Below are 25070 nucleotides of genomic sequence, written 5' to 3'. Positions count from 1 at the left end.
ACATAAAAGACATGCTACAACTGTTTTAAAATATATTCCATAATCATAAGAAGAATCAAAAACAAAAATTATAACAGTATTTGCCTTAGACATGATTTTATATGAAAGAAATACAAAAGAATTTACATGTTAAACTATGAGAAAAAATAAGAGAATTCAACATAGTTTCAGAATATAAAACTAATATAAAATCAGTTGTATTTCTATAAATAAGCAATGTATCATTAGAAAATAAAACTTAAAAATACTTGATTTTTACAATAGCATCTGAAAATATTAAATAAAGAGGAATGAAGTTAACAAAAGATGGGCAACGCCAAGAGATAAACACAAACACACACACAATCAGAGATATAAAAGACACAAAGGGATAGAACATTTTAATGGACTGGCAGATTCAATATTCTAAAGCTATCAATAATCCCCAAACTCACTCTTAGATTTAATATAACCCCAGTCAAAAATTCTAGGAGATATATCTGTAGTAGGAAACGGTAGGCTGATTCTAAACTTTATAGGGAGATGTCAAAAGCCAAGAATAATCAAGCCCATCTTCAATAAAAAACAACACTGACAAACTCAAACTCTGTATTAATTAAGACAGTGTGATAACTACACAAGAATAAACAAATAGATGGAACAAAACAATAATTTTAGAAAGAAATACAACCATATTTGGAAATTGGATATGCAGATAAGATTTAAATAAGATTTAAACAGCAGTGGGGAATGAATGATGTTTTCAATAAATGCTGCTGGGTCAAATGGATGTACATATGGAAGAAACTGAATCTTGACTCTTCCCTAATACTATATAAAAGTTCTATTTTAGATTATTGTTTTATCTTTGATATTTAGGTCTAAGGTTAAAGGGTTTTTTTTTTTTTTAGTAGAAACTAGAGAATATCTTCAATACTTTAGAGCAAGCAAAAAATTTAAACAGGACCCAAAATGCTCAAAGGATAAAGAAAAAGAGAAATTAAAACCTGCGTTCATGAAGAGAGATCACTAACAAAGGGGAAAAGGAAACACACATTGGGAGAAACATATAATTGACAAAAGAGTCCTATCTAAATATTAATAATAACTACTCAAAATTAGACAAATGATTTTCACATACACAAAGAAATCAAAATGTTCAATAAACAAAGATATATTCAGCCTCACTGGTCATCAGAGAAGTGTACATTAAAAACACAGTGAGATTCCACCTGACCTCCCTAGTATGGTTTATGAAGAAAAAAAAAATCACAAAGGATATCAAAGGGTTGGAGAAGATACAGAGCAACAGGAACCTTTAGGCACTGCTCAAAGGTGATTCGGTTGGTAAGCCACTTTAGAAAACTCCTAAAAGCTACTAAGTCTAAAATTATGCAGAAACTAGAAGCCAGCAATTCCATTCCTAGATACACCCAACAGATATGCTTATATGGGTTTTTAAAAATATATTTTAAAAAAGTTCATAATAGCACTACTGATAATAACCCAGAGGAGGAAGAACCCAATGACCGTCATGAATAGAATCGATAGGTAAAGTATGGTATAGCTGCACAATGGAGCAAGAAGAATGAACAGTTTGCCACATAGCAGAACCTGGGTCAATTTCATAAACAAAGAATGAAAGGAGCCAGATTTTTTTTAAAAGAACATAGTTGTAGAATTTCAACTATGAATGATTCCATGAAGCTAGGCATCAGGATACCATGAGCAGACAGTGACTGTATGGAACTTGCTGAGAGGTTGGGGGGAAGGGGTGCTCGGTGGCATTTACACTGGTGTGTTCATGTCATGAAAATTCTTTGCCTTACACTTATGCTTTGTCTACTTTTCTGTATGTATATTAAACTGAATATATAAGGCTTTACAAATTTTTACATAAAAACTTGAAGATGAAAAAGAAGAAAATGTGGGAACAGATGTAGTACTTGTCATAATATAAATAAGGAAGTCAATGTGTATTTGTTGGTTGCTGGTTTTGTTGTTGTGGTGGGGGTGGGGTGTTGATAGTAGTTGTTTCAAATTCCTTCTAGCTAAAGGAGATAAAATGTCACCTTGATTTTAAACAAAATGAAAATCTGTTCTATCTGTATTAACCCATTCCTATTTTTAATTTCATTTGAATTTGGTCAGAAAATTCACTTTGACCAACAAAGATATATTCAGTGTCAATACCTTTAAGTTGAGGGCTACTTTTGTTCAGAAGATAATGAAACATTCATAAGACGTCTTATATGTTTTGATTTTTATTATGGATGCAAATATTAGTACTGTGACTCCTAAGTCTGTTGATACATTACATTTAGTTATTCCCTAAATCCAATATTTTTCTGCAATTATTTCTGTATTTTGTTAAAGAATATGAAAATAGACTGTTATCAGGCTCTACTGTTCTTACTCTTCCATCACAAATGTTTCTAGATATGAAAGTTTTTGTTTATTTTTGAAAAGCAAATATTTTCCAGCAATCCACACAAAGAACATATCAAAATTCTCATCAAGTAGTTACCTTACAACTCCTCATGGACACAATGGTAACCATGGTTATCAAGGATATTCATAATTAGATCTAATCATTTCTGTGAAAATTCTTGACTCTTATACAGAAAGACACATATATTGGGTATTTAGGGGTTTTTTCTCCCAAAAACATTCATAACATTTGGTCTATAGTGTAGACAAGCATTACTTCTCTGTAAAATGGACAAGTATTCTCATTTTCAGATTCTAAAAGTAAAATTTCGAGACAAATATTTTATAAAATTGCAGAAACAAGGAAAATAGTTTCTTCAACATTATTCCTGATTTTCTCAGTAAGTTCATTCACATGATAGATTTGATGCTTTCTAACTTCTAGTCTCATGACCAGACTTTTGAACATGACAAATTTACTATAGGCATGACATTACTTTGGACATAATTCCATTTATTTTCTGGCTTTGAAATAAATAAAATTTATTGGTGAAAAGGGATAGGAAGTGGAACTGTAAATATAATCCATAAGAACATGTCAAAATTCCATGTTTAATTTTTCTATTTAGTAGTCATGAACCATAGACAAACAAAGATTCTGGTCTTAAAACAATGAATATTTGTTCTTTTCTTTCTACTGCACAACTTTCTTCAGTATATTGTTTCTGAAAGGTTAATGATACTTGGTAGGTTTTAAGACACATGAGCTACATGGATCACAGCAAGATAACCTTTTATCTTCTGAGGTCAGATTAAAGAAAATCAGGAAGTTATAGATCCTAAAATTAGAAAATCCTGTCACAGAAGGGCTTAAGCAAGGCTTTAAAATGATCTTCTTTTTAGCAGTAAGAGCCCAGCCTATCTTATAAACAACAAAGTCCATAACTTTAAAAATTCCTCATAAATCTCTCTACAAAGGTGAAACGAGTTGACAAGCAATAGGCAAAGTCTGCTAGATCTAAGTTAAATGGAAGCAAAATAAATATCCAACTTCAACAACACTTCTAAAACCCTCACATAAGAAACTGCATAAACACATGGAGCCTATTAAAGCTTTGGTTATGAAGGAGACTTAAAGAATTTCTTAAAAGAGAAAATAAATCAGATATTAAGTGCCTTCATGTTACTGCAACTAATGGAAATGTTAAGGTCTTTATCTAGCTTGATCTTTAAGTACTATTATCTGGTTCATCTCCTTCTTTCTTTAAATATTGTCTTCCTTTAGCATGTGTAATTCCGCCATGCTCCTCATGTTTTTTCCCCTGCTTTTCCGGCAATTCCTCCATTTCCTTAAATTTCTTCAATGAACACTTCATTTATCAGAATTCCTTTTTTTTTTCTTTTTAAGATTTATTTATTTCTTTTAGAGTGAGAGAGCATGAACAAGAGGGGCAGAGGGAGGAGAGAGAGAATCTCAAGCAAACTCCAGGCTCAGCTTGGAGTCTGACTCAGGGCTCAATCTCAACCTGAGGCTCAATCTCATGTCCTGAGCCAAAACCAAGAATCCAACTCTAACTGATTATGCCACCCTGGCACTCCCATTTATCAGAATTCTTTAAGCATCTGTCCCTCTTCATTCTCCCTGCACATTCTGCATGGTCTACATCAGTGGCTTCACATAGCTTTCGGAGATTACAAACTCAAATATCTGGGAACCAGGCAGTTAACAGAAATGAGTAAAGAGATCCAGCTAAGGATTGCAATGAACTGAAGGAGAGCATGTCTCAACCGGGCAGCTGGCACCCAGATCTAGAGAAATGTTGCCCTCTCAGAATTCCGATCTAGTGGCGCCATCACTTCCAATTATTCAATGAAATTCAATACATTATTTTTATGGAAAATGAATTTTTAAAAGTTACTATTAATTTTTTAGTCAAATATTTCATAAAGCCAAGAAATACTCCACAGGCTATCAACCTGCAAACTCTCATAAATATACCATCAATTCTAAAATCTCTACCCTATTCTATATTCTTTCCATAGTCTCAAGGTTGTATATCCAATTTACTAATGCTTATCACCACATAGATTTATCTAGGTACACAAAATCAAACATAGTCTAAACTGAACTTATCTGGATGCCAAATCCCCTCTTCTTCCTATTTTTCCTCTCTCACTGAAAGGGCCCCAGTTGTTCAAATAAGAAATTGAGAAATCACATTTGACTCCTTTCTTCTGCCTCATATAGCTTAATAATCAGGTATGCTTCAATATATCTTTATATCATTCTCAAATCCATGTCCTTCTTTTACTTATATATATGTATAAGTTATTTGGTGTATTGATTCTATTTCATGTATTATTTTATATACGGATTATTTTATGTATATTATTATAAGTGCTACCTAGTTTTTTACAACAGCATGCTACTATGAGTCCTCTATTTCTCTTCTAATTTTTCAGTTTCTAAAATATGTAGGGGTGGGGGAGGCAGTTAGACCCCAGAGGGTACATAAGATGATCCTTTTTGGGATGAGAAGAAAATATTGAAATTCTACTTGCATATTTATGTAGTTTTTATTTTTATTTTTTTTGAAAACTATTTATTTGAGAAAGAGAGGGAGATAGAGAGAATGAGAATGAGTCAGGTGGAGAGAATCTGAAGCAGACTCTGAGCTGAGCATGGAGCCCGATGTAGGGCTCAATCTCATGACCGGAAGCTTATGACCTGAGCCAAAACCATGAGTCAGATGCTTAACTGACTGAGCCACCCAGGTGCTCCTTTACATAGTTTTTAAAATTTGTATTTTATCAGGGCACCTGGGTGGCTCAGTGGGTTAAAAGCCTCTGCCTTCGGCTCAGGTCATGATCTCCGGGTCCTGGGATCAAGCCCCACATCGGGCTCTCTGCTCAGTGGGGAGCATGCTTTCCTCTCTCTCTCTCTCTCTCTCTCTCTCTCTGCCTGCCTCTGCCTGCTTGTGATCTCTGTCTGTCAAATAAATAAGTAAACTCTTTAAAAATTTTTTTTTGTATTTTATGTCCATTATTTGTCTTACATATGAGATTACATGCTATTAATACAAAAATATATGCATGTATGCAGATGATAATTTAATAGATGGACATTGGGGAGGGTATGTGCTGTGTTGAGGAAAAAGAAGTATTTAATAAGTTAGTAATAATGAATATAATCAAATGGGTTTGGAAGCCACTGCTCACATTAATTATCCATACTTCAGCAAGAAGTCACCCACTTAAAATGCAAGAGGAACCAGTTCCAGGCCTAAAACCCATCAATGGGTTCCCATTGTTCTCAGGGCTGGAAAGAACAGAGCTTTAAAAATGCAACTTTGTATAGGGAAAAAGAAAGTACAAAGGGGTGGAATAGGACAGAGCTTTCAAAGCACAGTTAGAGAGAGTAACAGTTGCAAGTACTTGCGTCCTTGAAAGAGGGTAACTCCTACAGTGGGTCATAAACCACTACCCCTTATTTGGATTCCATGTTCACCAAGAATTTTGAAAGAGCTCTACCGATAATTTATTGATGGTGACATATACATCCTCATCTGCCTGATAGTGGCATCAATCATTGTAAATTTAAAAAAAAATCTGGGTTATAGAAGAATTTATGAGCTCAGTTAAATTGTGTCCACTCTATAAACATACTCTTGGTTCCATGAAATCATGGTTTCAAGGATGAGAATCAGAACATAAATCATTGGGGCACCTGGGTGGCTCTGTGGGTTAAGCCGCTGCCTTTGGCTCAGGTCATGATCTCGGGGTCCTGGGATCGAGTCCCACATCGGGCTCTCTGCTCGGCGGGGAGCCTGCTTCCCTCTCTCTCTGCCTGCCTCTCTGTCTACTTGTGATCTCTGTCAAATAAATAAATAAAATCTTAAAAAAAAAAAAAAAAGAACCTAAATCATGGTGATTTCACTAGGTAAAGGTCACTTACTGAAGCACTCAGAGTGAAGAGAAGGAGAAAGAAAAAAATAACAAAAAGGAGGAAAAAATGAAGGCATTTATGTAACCTTGAAGTTATCTCTATCTTTCTTTTGATCTCCAGCAGACACTGTAATAGTTCAGTCTCAATCACAGCATTTTCCATGGAACAGACTCCTTCTTAACATATGTGCAACCCATACAACATACCAGCTCCTCCATGAAGCCGGAGTGGTCCTCTGACCACGTAGTAAATAATTTCATATTTGTAACATTATTTAGGCATCTTTCTAAGGCACAGAGCTGGTTTAAATATTTATTAACTCTGTATATACTCTCTTCTCCAAATTGAATACATATTCCTTAAAGGTAGAAAATTACAATTTGGCATCTTATTGGCTTTTTGTATCTAAGATCTTGTTATAAGGAGTTATACAAAATAGACCTCTAATTTCATTTTCCTTATTAATATAAAGATCCTTAGATTTTTTTAAAAAATAGGCAATAATAGAAGTTGACTAAATAAGAGAAATATTAAATAGAATTTCTTGAGTTCTAGGTCAGTTTTTTTCCTGAGCTCCTGCTGTCCAGTTACCTTGTAGAGGTCCTTAATTTCTATTGTGGATTAAATATGATTAAGTTGCCTTTTCTTTGACTAGAGGAAACACTGACCTAGTTAATATGCTAAAATAATACGTATCTCACCCATTGGAAAGGTAAAGAAACTATTGTCCTTCATTTCTTATTAAAAGTGAAAGGAGAATACAGGAAACCAAAGAAGGTCCATACCACTTCCCCAGGAAATCAAAGGTAGAGGCAGTAAAATGAGCTTTAAATAGATAATTTTTTTCCACGGTAAGCAGGACAGTTTCTTATATTTTAACCTACACCCAATTTTAGAAAATTTATTATTTGTTTTTGGTTTTTGCTTTCAGATTTCTAGGGACTATAGAACATCCATCACATAAAATTGAATATTAACTAAATTATTTGAATAATTAAGATAACAGAGTTTAGAATAAGATGAAAAGTTTGAATTGGTTAATTATTCCACAACACAGAGTACTTACTAAATGCCAGACACTGATCTCTAGCTTTTAGTAGCAGCAGATTTTAACTCTTTTAACCTTTATGACAACACTACCTAGGAGGTATTATTGTTTATTATTATTGACATCTTATAAAGAAACTGATGCATGGAGAAACCCAGTAGCTTGTCCAAAGTCACAAAGTTAGTAAATGTTACAGTCAGACATGAATGTAGACAACCTACCTGTATACCTACCTGTCAGCCTGTTGCCTCCCAATCAAACAAGCAAACTGTGTCCCTGTCATATCTCACATATGCACACACCCACATCCAGTCCTTTACTCCTCAACTCACTTGAATTAAATAAACAACAGTTCATGAAATCTAAATATGAGACATTGTGCTAAGGTACTTCAGGAAATACAAGGATGAATACATAAGCCTGATTTCATGGAGCTTATTGTCTAATGGGAAGTAAAATAGCTAGATAAATAATTTTAAAACAATAAAAATAATAAATACAAAGGATAAACAAGAGCTTAGAGGGGTTTAAGAAGAGATCTAGGGACAACAACAATAGGGACAGAATCATAAGCAAGACTCACTTTGAGGGATTAATCAGAACATATATGGCAGAGCAAATAAAAACCATAAGCGGGAGGAGCATTATGAGTACTCAGACACCTGTAACTGCTGGTATGTCAGGGATCATCCAAATAATCCAGCTTGACTGAAGACCAGGACATAAGTAAAAGAAAGGAATGAATTAGAAATGAATGAATGAATTAGAAAAATACATGAATTCATCCAACAATTACTGTCTGTTATGTATACAGTACCTAAAGGATTCACTCAATACCTTTAAAGGATAATGTTTAAAGATTATATTAAAAATGAAGTTAGCTTATAAGAAAACACTGGACACAGAGTTTAACATATAATAACTGCCAATGTATCTGGATGAAATTTTTTGGATAAAAAGTCAACAAAGAGCTTCACAGTCAAGCAGGAAAGACCCACAAAGCAAACATACCTTCAATAATACAAACATGTCTAAAACACAACAGGGACACGAGGCATGGAATAGCTAAAGTTGACCTTACGGAAGGGTGTATATTAGTGAGAGCAGTACAGAAAAGGTGGCTTCTGAACTGGACTCGAGCAATTCTGGGATGGTAAAAAAAGAAAGAAGAGGCTAGGGTGCTTCCAGGGAATTGAACCATAGGAACAGAAGATTAAAAAAAAAAAAATCAATTTGTAAATAATAAAGTCATTGAAAATTTGAGCAGAGAATAAATATCCTCCATCCATCCATCCAATTATTCGTGCAATCTGTTAACATTTATTAGTGCATACACATTCCAGGAAATGTGCCAGGTTCTAAGAAACAAAAATCAGGAAGGCAGGTTCTTGCTTCCAAAACACCTTCCTCGTCTTTCAGGAAATGTGATCATGTCAGCAGTTCATTGCAGTCTAATAGGACAGATAAGAGCAAAGGCACATAGAAGCAAAGAGTTTGGATATTCACTTTAGATTAGGGTAGCTTCCAAAGTGGCATGGGTAAGTAGCTTTCCAAACAGTGGATGCAATCTAGGAAAACAAAAACACAAAAAATAGGGCGGGAAATGCACATCAGGAAATACGTGTAATAGTGCTGTGTAGTTAGGTTCTTTCTTTGTGCATGAGCAGACTACAAAGAGATGAAGCTAAAAAACAAACAAACAGTTCCTAAAGTTTGTCATATTAATAGGATTTTACATTTTAACCTAGAATCAATCATAACTCATACAAACATTTCAGACCAAAAAAACTAACAAAAAATAGAATGATTACTTCTGGGGGGGGTTTTGTTTTTTTGTTTTGTTTTGTTTTGTTTTGTTTGAGAGCTCTGTGGTCTACGAAAAACAACAGGACAGGTTCTTACTGAAGATACAAAGACGGATCGGAATGCTGTTGCTGTAATACACAGAAGGATTTGAACTTGAAATTGAAGAACAGAACTTGAAGTAAGGATGGAAAGAAGGTGACACATAAAAAAATGCAGGTTTAGAATTCATGGTTCTTGCTGAATTATAATTTGGCTGGAAATGTATGTCTAAAGCTCTTCAGTGTAAAGAAGTGCTTAGCACCTGTGGCCCAAAACCTGCTATCTGACTTGCTTAGAAAAATGACTGTCGGCCACAGTCTAATCCCATCAATGGATTTTTGTTGTTTTTAACAGTTAGTAATCTACTTTTTGAGACTGGTGCCTAGAGTTTCTGGACTCTAAACTACTATTCCAGAGTGCAAAGATTCAGTTTGGTATTGATCTTATTTTGCAGAATTTACTTAGACACATTTACTCAATAATGTCACTTCTCTTTCTCTATATATTTCTACTACCTCCTGGTCAACAGACTAAGAAAGCAGAAGCAGGACTCAAGCATTGAAACATTTAATGAATCTGCATAAAAACCTAACAAATGCAGACCTTCCCAACCAGTTTACCATGGGACATCATTCTTATTGATCGACTTGGGACTCCAGTCAGGCACAGCCTTTTGGCAGCTAGACAGAGCAGAGAGGTGGGCCCGGCCATGACTTTGAAAAGGTTGAGAAGCACAGAAATGAACTATTAGGCATGGCACCTAAAGATTTTTGTCTGCTGGGATACGAAATCATACACAGCAATCTGTTACATTTCTATACACATATAATGAAGTAGCAGAAAGAGAAATCAAGAAAATGATCCCATTTATAATTGCACTAAAAAGAATAAAACACCTACGTATACACTTAACTAAAGAAGTGAAAGACCTGAACTCTGAAAACTATAAAATATTGATGAAAGAAATTGAAGATGACACCAAGAAATGGAAAGACATCCCATGCTCATGGATTAGGAGAACAAATATTGTTAAAATGTCCATACTACGCAAAGCAATCTACAGATTTAATGTAATCTCTATCAAAATACCAACAACATTTTTCACACAACTAGTACAAATAATCCTGAAATTTCTATAGAACCATAAAAGAACCTGAAATAGCCAAGTATTCTTGGGAAAAAAAAAGAATAAAACTGGAGGTATCAGAATCCTGGATTTCAAGATACACTACAAAACTGTAGTAATCAAAACAGTATGGTACTGGCATAAAAATAAGACACATGATCAATGGAACAGAACAGAGAGCCCAGAAATAAACCCATGACTCTATGGTCAATTAATCTTCAACAAAGGAGGGATGACTATGCAATGGGAAAAAGAGACTTTTTGACAAACGGTGCTTAGGAAACTAGACAGCTATATGCAAAAGAATGAAACTGGACAACTTGCTTCCACCATAATAAACAAAAACAACTCAAAATGGATTGAAGATCTACATGTGAGACCTGAAACCATAAAAATCCTAGAAGAGAACACAAGCAGTAATTTCTCTGACACTGACTATAAACACCTTTTTTCTAGATAGATCTCCTGAGGCAAGGGAAATAAGAGTAAAAACAAACCACTGGGACTACATCAAAAGTAAAGTAAAAGCTTTGGGGGCACCTGGCTGGCTCAGTCCATAGAGCAAGATATTCTTGATCTGGGGGGCATGAGGTCAAGCCCCATGCTGGGCATAGAGCTTACAAAAATAAACAAAACAAAAACAAAACAAAAAACCTTCTACACTGCAAAGGAAACAAAAAGACAATGAACTGAGTAGGAGAAGATATTTGCAAATGACATATTCAATAAGGGGTTAGTATCCAAAATACATAAAGGACTCATACAACTCAACACCAAAAAACCTCCCAAATAATCCAATTAAAAAATGGGTGGAAGACATGACTGGACATTTCTCCAAAGAAGACATGCAGATGGCCAATAGACACAGGAAGAGATGCTCAACATAACTAACCATCAGGGAAATGAAATCAAAACCACAATGAGATGTCACCTCACACCTGTCAGAAAGGCTAAAATCAAAAACACAAGAAACAACAACTATTTGTGATGATGTAGGGAAAAAGGAACCCTCGTGCCCTGCTGGTGGGAATGCAAAATGGTGCAGCCACCGTGGAACACTGTATGGAGGTTCCTCAAAAAATTTAAATTTAAATTAGAAATACCATATGATTCAGTAAGTCCCCTAATGGTAGGTAAGTACCTGCTGGGTACTTACCGAAAGAATGTAAAAAGATATACGAACCCATATGTTACTGCAGCATTATGTACAATATCCAAAATATGGAAGCAGCCCAAGTGCCCATTGATAGCTGACTGGATTAAGAAGACGTGTATACATGTAGAGTGAAATATTACTCAGCCATAAAATAGAATAACACCTTGCTATTTGCAACAACATAGATAGATCTAGAGGTTTAATGCTAAAAATAAGTCAGAGAAAGACAAACACCAAATGATTCTACTCATATGTGGAATTTAAGAAACAAAACAAATGGACAAACAAAAAAAACCTCTTAAAATAGGGAACAAACTAGTGGTTATCAAAGAGAAAGGAGGTGGGAGGACTAAGTGAAATAGGTGATGGGGATTAAGACATACTTATCCTAAGGGGCACTGCACTGAGTTATGTGTAGAACTGTTGAATCACTATATTATATACCTGAAACTAATATAACATTCTATATTAATTATACTGCAATTAAAATTTAAAAAAAAACATTTTTTCTTGCTTCCTGTATTTATGAGGCCTGAATACCAAAACTGCTTTTAGGAGTTTTACAAAATCTTTTGAAAAATAGTTTTTTTCCCCAATTTTAATTCAATCTTAATATCTTGTTCTGACAATTACTTTGAAAAAAAATTGCAATAATACCTTAAGCTTAAAAACTGCCTTATAAAAATCATAACCCAATTGGCTCTTTTTAGAACTAACTGCTCAATGATTACATTTGTGGAAACAATACTATTCTCAAGTTTAAAGGCACTGGTTAGATCAAATGAAAGCATTCTCACATGGCTTCAATGTGTAGCTAGATAAATGACAGAAATGCTTCCATATGAGAAGTTATGCAAAAATATAAACTAGTATTAGAGCATAAGGAAGATAAAAGAATTCAACCTTTTGAAAGGCTACATCATTCATGCATTTGCTTATTCATTCAATAAAATATTGTGAAATAAGGCAAAAACCCACAGAGAATATAAAGATGGTTTCTCCAATGATCTAATAAAAGAATCATTAATTTTGATGACTATGGAAATATGTCTGAGCTCCAGAAGGAGCTTTAAATTTGGCTCTCATCCCAAAAGTAAAATGTTAAAGAAAAATGAAACAGCTTTCTCAAGTAAGTGAAGACAGGAGAAAAAGGCATAAAAAGGTTTGGGAGGTAAGGAGAGTATTTAATCAGTATTTTAAGACTGCCCCATTTGATTTAATAGTGATTTCACTCATGTAGCAGTTGGAGAGAAATGTCAGCCCCTTGATGTCTATGGTTATAAATAAAGAGAAACGAAGAAGTCTGAAATGCGTAATTCTCTGTGGCTTGAGGTACCAGCAACACAAACTCTTCTCTTTAAAAAAAAAAAAAAAAAAAAAAAAAGTGTGTGGGCAATCTTTCCATTTTTTACTGACCTTTTGACAAGCGAACAATTTCATGATTCACCAGAATTTTCAGTTTTCAAAAAGAAATACCACAAACATTTTGGCCTATAAATGTTCTTAAAATTTTAAGATAAAGTAGATGTTGAAGGTTACCAACTGTGTGTGTTAGGCTCAAAGTGTTAATATATGAGCTGTGACTTGAAGAAACTCTCTCATTTTGGACTCCCAGAATTGGGCAATGCCTTTCTGCTTTCTATGGTCCACAAGTATTTAATTAGCATACTTTTGGCTGTTATTCTAATTTAGAGGAGGATGAATCTTTCCTTTTAATTTTGCATTTGTGAATGGATATAGGAGCATTATAAATGGCTAGATTTCTGGAACACAAAACATTCATGTTAGTGGCAATAACAGTATTTCACCCTTTAGTGCCGACAAATCATTCAGAATACATTTTATTTAAGAAACATGGAAAGGGCTTTAACATCTCCAAAGCAAAAAGTTAGAAAGCTTAACCACTTAGTACTGAGATAAGCATAGCACTTCATTAAGAGAAAAAAAAAAAAAAGAAAGAAAGAAAGAAAATAAAAGAAAAAAGGAAACCCATTGTTCGAGTGAATTCACCAGCATCAAAGGACTAAGACCATCAAAAGTGTATACCAACATTTTATAGGTCTCATTTCACCAGTCAACATATAGACTTTTAACTAAGGCATGAAAACAATCTATGTATAAGCAATCACTCTTCCCCCTTCACACTCAGCCAGGGTTCTGCCGGCATTCAAGGACTTTCTGAGTGTGCTCGCCAAAGTTCATGTCTGGGGAGGAAGTACCTAAAGGAAATCATCTCTATCTGCTACTTTGTGATAACATGATCCTCATTTCTCTATCTCGTTTACACACTTACTCTCTGTGCAGCGACACAAAGAAAGCCTGAACTGGAGTGCCATGGCTTTCTCTCCCACCTGAATATCAGGTCTCAACCAAGCTCACACACCACCTCCTCGGAGAAGCAGTCCTTGATTCATTCAGTCATGAAGCAACTGCTGCTCTCTGAATTGTCAGAACAATTTCTTTGTGCCATTTTGAAAGTATCTATCCTTCTCTGCCTTCTATTGTGCATGTGTCTTAAGTGTGTACTAAGTCATAAAAAGCTGTAAGCTTTTGAGAGATTCCGTCTTACATACCTTTTACTTCTTAGAGCAAGCTATTTCACTCAGTGAATGCTCTTCAAGTAAATGTAGTATAACTGATATTTGCTTTGCAAGGATATAAAACTATTCAGTTATTAAAGCATACTTTTGGTGGCTGAATAGGAAAATTAGCAATCAAAACACTCATAAAAAATGTGCCAGTACAGTCTCAAAATATTCGAGTGAAATCCATAACCATGTGGAACCGGAGGCAGGATGAGGTCGTTCTTCAAAATCGGACACAGACTATAATGATCTCTACTTACTTGTCTCCAAAAAACTTTCTCCAGAATTCAGCAGCATCTGCTTTCGTGATACGAAAGTTATCTCCCTGGAACTGCCCATTGGGAAAGATGGCTTTGATTTCTGCCAGCATGTGACTGAAGATAAGGGATAGTTTCGTGAGATTTCGTCTGTGGACACAAGGCGGTAAATGAAAAAAATAAATAAACATATGTGCAAGTTTTAATGGGAATATATATTATGGAAGATAAAATTATGTACAGTATTAACATAGGTCTTGGGGCGGATCACGAACCTCAACTTAAGAATGCATCTAAAAACAGTGTTCATACAAACTATCCACTTAAATTCCCAAGAGGCTTTCACTTTATGATTCACCCATGTGCTCGTTTAACATAAACATGAACAAGATAAATTACACGATTTCAATGGGCTCACAGTTGAATGGGAGAGTCGCACTCCTGAAAAAACCATAAACAAATATAAACACTACACACAGAAGATAGAGTGACTACTTCTACATGGGGGAGTGAGGAAAGATTTGTCATTAGAGGAGAATCTACGAAGATTAAGCAGTTTGACAGATAAAAGACCTAGAGTGGAGGGAGGGAAGGAAGGAAAGGGAAGCAGAAGGTATTGATGGGGCAGTAGCAACAGCTTCCATACAAAAGCATAGAGGGACGGGATAGAAGGCTTTGTGTCATAGCCGGGTTTAGCATGGCTAGAGAAGAGGAAGCTATTGAAGGAAATGGCAAGACACAGGATGAGAAATTTTGGTGGGGACAGCACATAAAGAGGCACATGAAACAATGAACAAACTCTTTGTCAAAGAGGCTTTCTACTCCCACCAAGAAATGAGAGTTTCTGGTGATGGGTTCCAGGTATGTGCATAATTCCAGAAGCTCCCTGAGTGATTCTAATGTACTCCCCTTGCTAAGGGCTACTGCTGGAGGCAACAGGGAACCAAAATGGATTAAAAAGATGGAACAGAGGATTAAATCTGCTTCAGAAAGAAAAAGCTACGGTGGTATTAAAAAAATGGTTTGGAATGGAGGGAAAGGCAGGTGTGATTTCCGGAGATTCTGACAGGATTCAAAATGCGATTCAAAATATGATTCACACTTCAAAATACTACTATCACGGGCATTCCTTCCCGCTACTTCCTAAGAAGTTTACAACATTATGTTCATCAGTCCAAAACTGCTAGTGCAAAACAGTAAAGAAGCAACTGAAACACAGAACACTGAAGAACTGGTCAGTTTTGAACTGACCTTGCTTCTTTGTATTTCTGTTTCTTTAGAATCACCAGACCTCAATAGGTACACATATAATACTCTATTTTGAAACTTCAGCTGCTTTTGTGGGTGTGTTGAGGGGTCAGGATGTGAGGATGGGATGAGTCAATTGCTTTAGGACTAAAAGTAAATATAGACGATAATTAGAGAAAGTCATCAAGTCTGCACTGCATTGAAGACCTTACAATGTTTCAGTAGGCCCTGGACACTGAGAGATGTGGTTCTTTACCTCATAGTCACATATCTGTGCTTAATAACTCTCAGATAATAAGTGAAAACATGTTAGGTACCTAAGAGATCATATAATATGCACCTGTCAATAAAATCAATGAGTACCACTCTTTCTAAAACATTTCGGAAAGAAGCCAACAGCTTCCCATGTAAGATGAATACAGAATACATGAAGGTACTCATGATAAAAAGTGGGCAAAGTAGGAATGAAAGGAAAGCAAGAGTATAATCTATACCTCAATGAGTTCATCTGTATTGGAAAACCAAAAATGTCCCAATTTCCACAATGTTTATAATCTATGAGAAGATTTATAAGAAAGAAGAGTCAGAATTTTAGGCCATATTTTAATGCTTGTCTGGCAACAATAAACAATCTGCAAAATCGTTATGGTTGCACACATTGTTCCATTATTTTCTTAGATTCAGCCACACTTCCACACAATTCAGCCTAATCCAAATGTGAGTGTTCTTTAGTTGAGTCTTTGATCTTTTCATTGATGTCAACACATCCTCATTTAGATGATGGTAGATACAAGAAATTCAGTTGTAGGAAATGAAAACTGAACTACTGAACCAGATCAAAGGGAGAAACTGTGGCCAGTACAAACTGCAACTGACTTTTGAAATTTGAGTTTAAGGAAGGGCATAAAGTCCTTTTAGAAAATCTGCAACAAATTTATTTATATCATTAGGCAAAAGGGTTAATTTTCCACCAAACTTCCAATTGATACACACAGGAGAAAAAAGAAAAATCAAGATGTCTATAATTAGGGTAAACCAACTGTTCCTTATGTCTGAACTGGTTGCTCTCCATCCCTTTATGTCTTTGTTCTTTAATCATAATCCTATCCAAATGTTTTTCATTTTTATTTATTAGATCTAAAGTCTGAAGCACAATGTCAATGATTACCCATCTCAGCTATGTGATCCACTGGCTATAAATATATATATATATATATTTCTTTAAAGCAGAAATAGTAACATGATAGAGTCTAGAAGCTCTAGTAATCACTAGTACCTGTAGAACTAATCATCTACTTAATTATAAAATGTTGGGAAAGAGGGGTGCCTGGGTGGCTCACTTAGTTAAGTGTCGGACTACGGCTTGGGTCGTGATTTCAGGGTCCGCGGATCAAGCCCCACATCGGGCTCCCTATTCAGGGAGCCCATTCAGGGTGGGTGGGCCTACTTCCCTTCTCCCTTCCTCCTCCCAACTCATGTGCCCTTGAGCTCTTTCTCTCATAAATAAAACCTTTATAAATAAAAAAATAAATAAATAAAATGTGTCAAAGAGTTCAATTTTCCTACTCCTACAAATGGATTGCCACACTTTTTACTTTTTGTACAAACTACGGCAGTGGAAAAAGATAGATTTTTTTGCCCTTAGTCTTTATTTATTTATTTATTTTTAAAAGATTTTATTTATTTATTTGACAGAGATGACAAGCAGGCAGAGAGGCAGGCAGAGAGAGGGGGGGAAGCAGGCTATCTGCTGAGCAGAGAACCCGATGCGGGGCTCAATCCCAGGACCCTGGGATCATGACCTGAGCCGAAAGCAGAGGCTTGAACCCACTGAGCCACCCAGGCGCCCCTGCCCTTAGTCTTTAAAGAAACTAAAATTCAAGTTGTTAAAAATATGTGAATGCAACAGTTTTGCATTACCTTAATTTTCACACAGACCAAAATATATATTTATTTTATACCTAATTTTTAAATACACACATGTACCACATATATGTAAATGATCACCTTGGAAATCCATTATTTAAAAGGTCCATGTTTTCAGAGGCTGCAATCCATAAGACATGAAAAGAAGAGATGCCTAATTGTACTATCCAATGTCATTTAAATTTATTATCACAGCATGTGGTTTTGTCTTTTATATAACTGTGGGGTTTTGCTGTTGTTTGCTATTATTTATATATCATGTGCTTTAATTCCCCATCTTACTTTTTCTTTAAATAACTTCCAATTTTGAAAAAACAAAATCCAGGAATGTATCTCTAACCATCTAGACACAGAAGAAAAGCAACAACTATACATCTTCTTTATAGATGAAATGTTTTTTCCTATTATGAAATTTTTCCATACTTGGCCAATTTTCCCTAAGCACCCTGATCGCTGCTCACCATTACACCAAAATGATGACTGCTTAATAGAGGATAATTACTAAGGAAGAATATTCTTCTATCACTAAAACTCCCCTACCTCCAAACATCTAAAGAAATAAAAAACTTTGCCCACTCAATAATCTTGTAAACATAACTTTAACTTTACAAGGAATTTTGCAACACTCTCACATGTAAGAAATACTTTATTTTGACTATTTACTGCCACATATCTGCTATTAACCACCACAAGCTAAGCCACTTTTACAATTTTGTTAAGTTTTTTATAAAAATTGTTAATTAAGAAATAGGCTTTAAAACAGAAGTATCTTGAAATACCAGGTGATCAAAAAGTAGCTTCCAGATGGCAATACTGTGTAAACCAGTAAAAGATGTAAATATTAGAGGAAACCTGAAGAAGAAGAAGGGAGGAGAAGGAAAGCTAGCTATATTATTTAAAAAACCATGAAATGCATTAGCAGTGTCAAGAATATTGCTTAGAATGGGGCATCTGGGTGGCTCAGTGGGTCAAGAGTCTGCCCCTTGATTTTGGCTTAGATCATGATCTCAGGGGCAAGAGAGGGAGTCCCATGTAGAGCTCTGTGCTAGGCATGGAGCCTGCTTAAGATCGTCTTTAAGATCCTCTCTTTGCCTCAGCCTCCAAAGCAAGGTGCCTCTTTTTGTCCTGGATTCAGCTATCCAACACTGTATTTCTTTAAAATGGTATGAATCAATTCATCCAAAAGTCAAGTTACATTTAACTGAACAGAATGTGAGGTTGAATCGGAGTGAATTAGCATGATTCTGGAACGATGAAGTTTCTCTGCTTATGCTAAGTCTCAGTAGGTTTAGGTGGCTACAGCCAACATCAGAGACTGAGGCACACACTATTTGATGTGGGATGACACAATCCCACCCTTAATAAATGCAGCACGTTGTATGGCAGAAAAAGACATGAATAGATTATCATGATACAATATCAAGGGGCAACACATCAACTATAGCCATCTTGGGGTGATAAATTAAACTTGAAAAATGAATAAAAAGTACATCAGGATTTGATGTGTAGCTTCCACTAAATGTGGGAGACACATGAAGAATGTAATCTAATCAGATCACATGTAGTTCTAGCATTTTCTCCATTCAGGAAACAGCTGTGTCATAAATCAAGGAAGAAATAAAAAAGCTTTAAAGGCTGCATTAGTAAAAAAATTCAAGTGACATTTTGTATCAGTGAGGTCCAAAGTTTGTGAGAATGTACTACCTTTGGTAGAAGAAAGAGAAGACCATTTTTTATCCCCAAACTATTAATAATTCAATTCTCACATTTAAAAGGTAGAACATGCTCCTCCTAATCTTTACAAGGTGAAACAAATTCAACATAAAAAGAAAGGCAGGACATAAAGAATATAAACAGCAGCATTTAAAATGAGACTCACGTCCAGTTAAAGAGCAATTTCCATTCACTGTATTTCTGAGGCAGTGCCCTCCAAGATAGGTTTAGAGAGTTACTTCACACTGTTTTGGACCTTGGGAACATTTCGATTCCTAAGAAAGTGAGGAGACCAAGCTGATGTAAGACTTGCCTTTCATTTCTCCCTCATGGGAATTCAGACTATTATTGAGGTGGATCCTGAGAGTCTTAAATAAAACTGGATCTCACCCATTTGCTGCCCAAATGCTTTAAAGTTCCCAATATTGTTAAGGGGAGTGTGAGGCAGTTACCAATGAAAACTCAGAGTCTACTCCAAGTCATAAGAGAAATAAAGAGTGTGAGCCGAAACTCACTCACCTGAGCAGGGGAAAGGACAATTTTTCAAGCTGTCCCAGGTTACTTTTTAGGAATTGAACTGCTCACTTAAAAAGGAAGTTAGCAAACTATGTCAGTCCAAAAGCCACACTAAATTGGGTAACTAAGGAGGCCTTTTTCTTTTGTTAAAAGATACATCGTCTACCACTAACATGGCCAGGGAAGCCAAGCTCAAAACTGTGGCTGGGAAAAGACAAACCCTGGGCATCCTCTGATCTCTCTGTGACATCTTAAATGCATTGCCTGCAAAGGTCTATTGAGAACAGCAAGAAGTTAGCTCTCAAAATAAGGATGCTGCTCTCACAGTCAATGTATTTCCTTTCTAAAATAGTTTTAAATGGGCAATTTACAAATGCCTTACTTAAACCTAACTCAAACATGAAATATGCCTATTATAATCAAATACGGTATCCCTTGACAAGTTCCCAGGTGACATTCAAAACATATTCTGCTTACTTTGTCAACAATCCTATCCTGAAGTTTGATAGTACTAGGTTTATATCCTTACTCTTGAACAAGTCGCTTAACCAGTCTGTCTGCATCAGTTTCCTCACCCCTAAAATTTTAGATAAAAATGCCTGTTTCACTGAGTTGTTATATATAAATAAGGCATGTAGGTAAGAGCCTAACACATCAAATTTAAAAAACAGTAAGTGTTATTATTAATTCTACCTACCACTTTTGTCTAAAAGTATAGGTATCATTTTTTCCATCAATTTTCCATCAATTTTTCCAATATTATTGTCCATTAAATTGATGGCCATCTTAATGAGGCAAAAATCATCATTCCCACTTTATTAAGATCATCAATTGTCAATGGTGGCCTTTTATAGTCCCATGGCAAACAATGGACAAGTATTCAATTCATCCATTCAGTCACTTATCCCATAAATCTTCAGTGTCTATAGATACTAGGTTTGGTTTAGTCCCAGATAACACAAAGATGATGGCACAATCCTACTCTTCGTGAATTTAGGGGGCTTAGACTTCTCCAAAGGCACAGGACAACGCAGTGGGAATAACTTTTTGAAAGAACCAGAACAAATGTGGTAATCAGGGAGAGAGGCAGAGGAATTTACAACTCCTGTGGTAATGCAGAACTGGCAGAATGTGGCCGCACATCAATAAGGCACAGTAGGGTGAATGCTACTGAAGCTAGGAATTTGATAACTCCAAGTTTGAATGGGGGTCATTTGTATAGATCTTGAAATTTCCTAGGATTATGACAGTTTCCATGAAGAAAAGGACAATAAACCTTATCTCAAAAAAGCTTCCCAAATAATTTTTTAATATCAGTTAAAAAATATTGTGGTGATGCCAAAGTGGGGTTAACAACATCTTTTTGGTGATTTCAACAGTTTTAACAACATCTCTTTGGTGATTCTTACAATTTTATATGGAAAATTTATTGTAAGAACCCACTACTGTATGATATGATTACCAGTACTTTCAACTAGTTTAAAAGCTTAACAATATCCACTTCAATAAAGAAAACCCTTTTGTCTTTAATACGGGACATCTTTTGATTAAACCTAATTTGTAACAAGTATCCTTTCGTAAAATAAATCTTAAAAATGTAGACCAATTACTTGAGAGAGAAAAGAAAAAATCCATTCCTACATTCCTTTTTATTTAAGATAAAATGCAATGAAAGTTCTGTAAACTAGGTGGAAAGTCAACGTCGCTATGAGATTCATATAAAAGCAATCAGAACATAGAACTCTGTTTTCTTTGTTAGGGTTTTTTTTCCCCCCCCCAAAGGAAAAAGAAACATTAGAAGTTCAAACTATACTTTTGACCTGGAGTAATGTGATTTAAAAAAAAAAAAAAAAAAAAAAAAACAAAAAACCCAGACTCATCAACAAACAAAAGTTGACCCTGAAGCAACACTTTTTCTTTTATTAATAGGTTTTCAGTTCTTTGCAATTCCCTGTAAACCACCATGAGAAAAAAAATTACAGTGAAGTAGCAAGCTGAATTATGTTAATTAGTATTTATTGCTTCTAATGGAGAATTCTCAATTATCTTTCAGTTATTACACTCTCTATTCCACATTTTTATTTTTCATCACAAGGATGGTTTTTGTTTTGTTTTTTTCACTCAATCAAATATGGTTTAAATTTTTCCTAAAATATTTCCTTCAAGGATTTCTATTTTCCGTGGGAGAGGGCCACCTTTCTGCCATTTCTCATACCACTTCTCCATCCTCTCCCTCTCCTCCAACTATCCGATAGTCTCCCAATTTTCCTGCTCCACACCTTGTGCTGACCTGTCTCTTCCTCCCCTATGATAACAAGGGTCCTATGCGTTAGTTAGCCTGTTGAACTTTCACTTGCACCAATTTTATGTCAAAGTACTCCCACGGTCCCTTCCCTGTACTCCTTTCTCAGCTATGATATATTGGACACTACGCCCACCACTTCCTACGACCTGCCACACCACAAAGGTTTCTCTGCAGAGCAGCAATGGTTATTTTATATGCACACTGAATTTCACTTCCATCAGATCAAAAGTTTTTTTTTTTTTAGAGAAGAGAAACTCTTATTATTCTTTTACGAGCTTCTTACATGTAACAGATATTCAGTAAATGTTCATTTCAAGGATCACAGAAATATTTAAAGAACTATAAATAAGAGAGTTTTTCCATGGGGCACCGTGGTGGCTCAGTAAGTTAAGGGGCTGACCTTTGGCTCAGGTCACGATCCCAGGGTTCTGGGATGGAGCCCCATGTCGGGCTCCCTGCTCAGCAGAGAGCCTGCTGCTCCCTTCCCTTTGACTGCTTCTCTGCCTGCTTATGTTCTCTCTGTGTCAAATAAATAAAATGTTTAAAGAAAAAAAGAGAAAGTTTTTCCAGAATGCAAAACAGGGCCAATAAACAGATAGAGAGGAGCAATATATAAAAAGAGTTCATAGAAATGACACTTAGTAAAAGCATTAACTTTCCAAACCTTGATGAAAAGAAATTTTTACTAAAAGCTGCCTTAAGAATTAAAAATCTGGGGTTTATGTATAAATTGGAGAAAAAATCGCTGTTCTAGGAGTTTTAAGATCTTTTTTCTCCCGATTTTTTCTAAATTTCCTCATGAATGGAAATATAATACCAGCAAGCTAAAGGAAATTAGTTCTATATCCCCCAAGTGTGGTTTTCAGAACCTCAAGTAAACTGAATACATTTGGATTTTCTGAGGAAGCATTACATAGTTTCCCACCACATTACCTGTTCCTGACAGTTACTTCCTCCTTTTGGTTCTGGAAATTTTCCTTACTGATACCTTTGCCCCATTTCAACCCTGCTTTCTTGGAGCAAGTGAAAGACAAAGGAGAATAAAGCTCATCTCTCCCATGCTCACATTGTGCATTACTAGCAGAAAAAAGCTAAAGTCATGAGATTTTTTTTCCATCTTTCCACTGGGATTAAAATGATCATCATTCAAATGACTGCGGGAAATATAAACACCATTTTTCCAAGCAATTCTCATTTATTTTTGGTATCATCTGATGTGGATACCACATTCTAACACTCTGAACGTGTATGTGTGTGCATATGCCACAAAATAAAAGAACGCAGTGAAAAGAAGGATAATAAATAGTAGGCCCAGGACAGTCTTAGTTTTATTAAAAGCTGAATATCACATTATAGATAAATAGAAAAAAATTATAGGATATACACAAAAAGACACAAATAGTAGTAATCTCTGGGTAGTTTATAACTGTTTTCTATTTTTTGTCTTTAAGTATTCCAATTTTCAACAAGAAATAAAAATGTCATTGCAGTGCCATTCTACTGATGTTCTCAAGCAAACCTACAATGTACATGTGGGACAGTGAACAGATTTCCACGCCCACGGCACTGTCCCCATCCTGTGGCCCCACGGACTTCCAGGCTGCTTTGGCTCTCAAGTGAAGAATGCATCTCCTGTGCAATCACCCCAAACCTTCTACTTGACCTCTTGAGTTTCAATTATCTAGAATGTATTAGCCTTTTGGCCACAGTGCATTCACCAATGGCACACTAGTATTTTTCCAAATCCCTCTCTAAATGAAGGCCTCAATTATAATTTCACTTGTTTAGAACATTAGGCAGGGAACACAAAGGTCAGACAATCGAATAACGGCTAAGCAGAATAACGAGTCATCTCACTCTGTTAGGTCTCATTATACTTAAATCTAGTTGGTGAATTTATCTCCTACCTTTATAATAGTCTCTTAAAAAAAAAAAACTTGATTCAAGTTGAATTACTTTTAGGAACATAGTTCGATAGCTATATAGGCAAATTAGTACATCATATATATATCTTTGTCATAAAACAGCATGAAAGTAATTCTAGTTACACAGGACCAAAGGATTCAATTACTCACACTTTTTCTTCAGCTTACCAAATATATAATATGCATATATGCTAATGACTCAAGAGAGAAGGGCTGCTTTAGAGGTCTGTGGCCTTGCAGAGAAATGCTGGGGTTTTTAAAGCACTGAGTACCTGGAGATATTTTTCTCTTTCAAAATGAAAAACAAAAAGGTAAAGCAATCAGAGGAAAACATGCCTGTCATAGTTGTTAGCAGTAGGATTTCCCTGGACCACCATCAACCTCTTAAAATTTCTGAATATAGAAAGCAACAACAGATATATTAAAAAAATTTTTTAAGGTCTAAGATTTTCTTAAACTGGATTTAACTTATTCTGTAGCTGAGTGGTGGTAATGGGCCCTCCTGAGACAAGCGGTTTCCATATTGCCAAAAACAAGCCCCATGAAGGACAAACTCTAATACAGTGGAGGAAAACATGGCACTGTAGAGTAGGGTTCTAGACACAGTTCTGCTTGTCTCATTGATCCACAACAGGAGAAAGAGCTGAAAGCTTCTTATTCAAAGGGTTTTCCTCTATAAAATGAGGTGAATGCAGTATCTCATTACTGAGGTCCCATAACATTCTAGGAGTGGATCATCACTTTCAATCTGGCCAATAGGAAGGGAATAGAGAGCCCTAGCACCACAAAGCCCGTATGCTTGAAACAAACACTGTGAATCCATTTCATAACCCACAACTAATACGAAGTAGGAGATGCTCTATAACCTCTCCAAGCTACAGACTTTCCTTAACAGGTCTCCCTTAGAGAGTGCAGAGATCCTGGAGTCAGGATTCAAAAATTGAACATAGAAAATTGAACTTATAGTAAACATAAGAAATCATTAGTATATTTGGAAGCCTTAATTTTTATTCTGTTCCTTACCATAATAGGCATCTCTGACATTTATCTTTTTTCAACAAGAAG

The 25070-nt window shown here is 35.6% G+C and overlaps 1 protein-coding gene across 4 annotated transcripts in view; it reads right to left on the bottom strand.

Moving 5' to 3' along the window:
• LOC111149136 (Cbl proto-oncogene B) overlaps positions 1–25070 on the bottom strand; it is a 216429-nt gene that overhangs the window by 111467 nt on the left and 79892 nt on the right. For 2 of the 4 annotated variants that reach the window (XM_022506080.1, XM_022506103.1), the window contains one exon: positions 14376–14522. The exons of the other annotated variants lie outside the window; for them this stretch is intronic. In XM_022506080.1, the coding sequence (XP_022361788.1) occupies positions 14376–14522 (147 nt within the window). The remainder of the gene's footprint in view (positions 1–14375; positions 14523–25070) is intronic. 4 annotated transcript variants of the gene reach the window in all.

Source organism: Enhydra lutris, unplaced genomic scaffold (assembly GCF_002288905.1).
Source record: "Enhydra lutris kenyoni isolate GAN:26980312 unplaced genomic scaffold, ASM228890v2 scaffoldscaffold2, whole genome shotgun sequence".
In the NCBI taxonomy this organism is placed as follows: domain Eukaryota; kingdom Metazoa; phylum Chordata; class Mammalia; order Carnivora; family Mustelidae; genus Enhydra; species Enhydra lutris.
The sequence above is the reverse complement of the archived record's forward strand: the minus strand, read 5'-3'. Positions and strand labels throughout refer to the sequence as shown.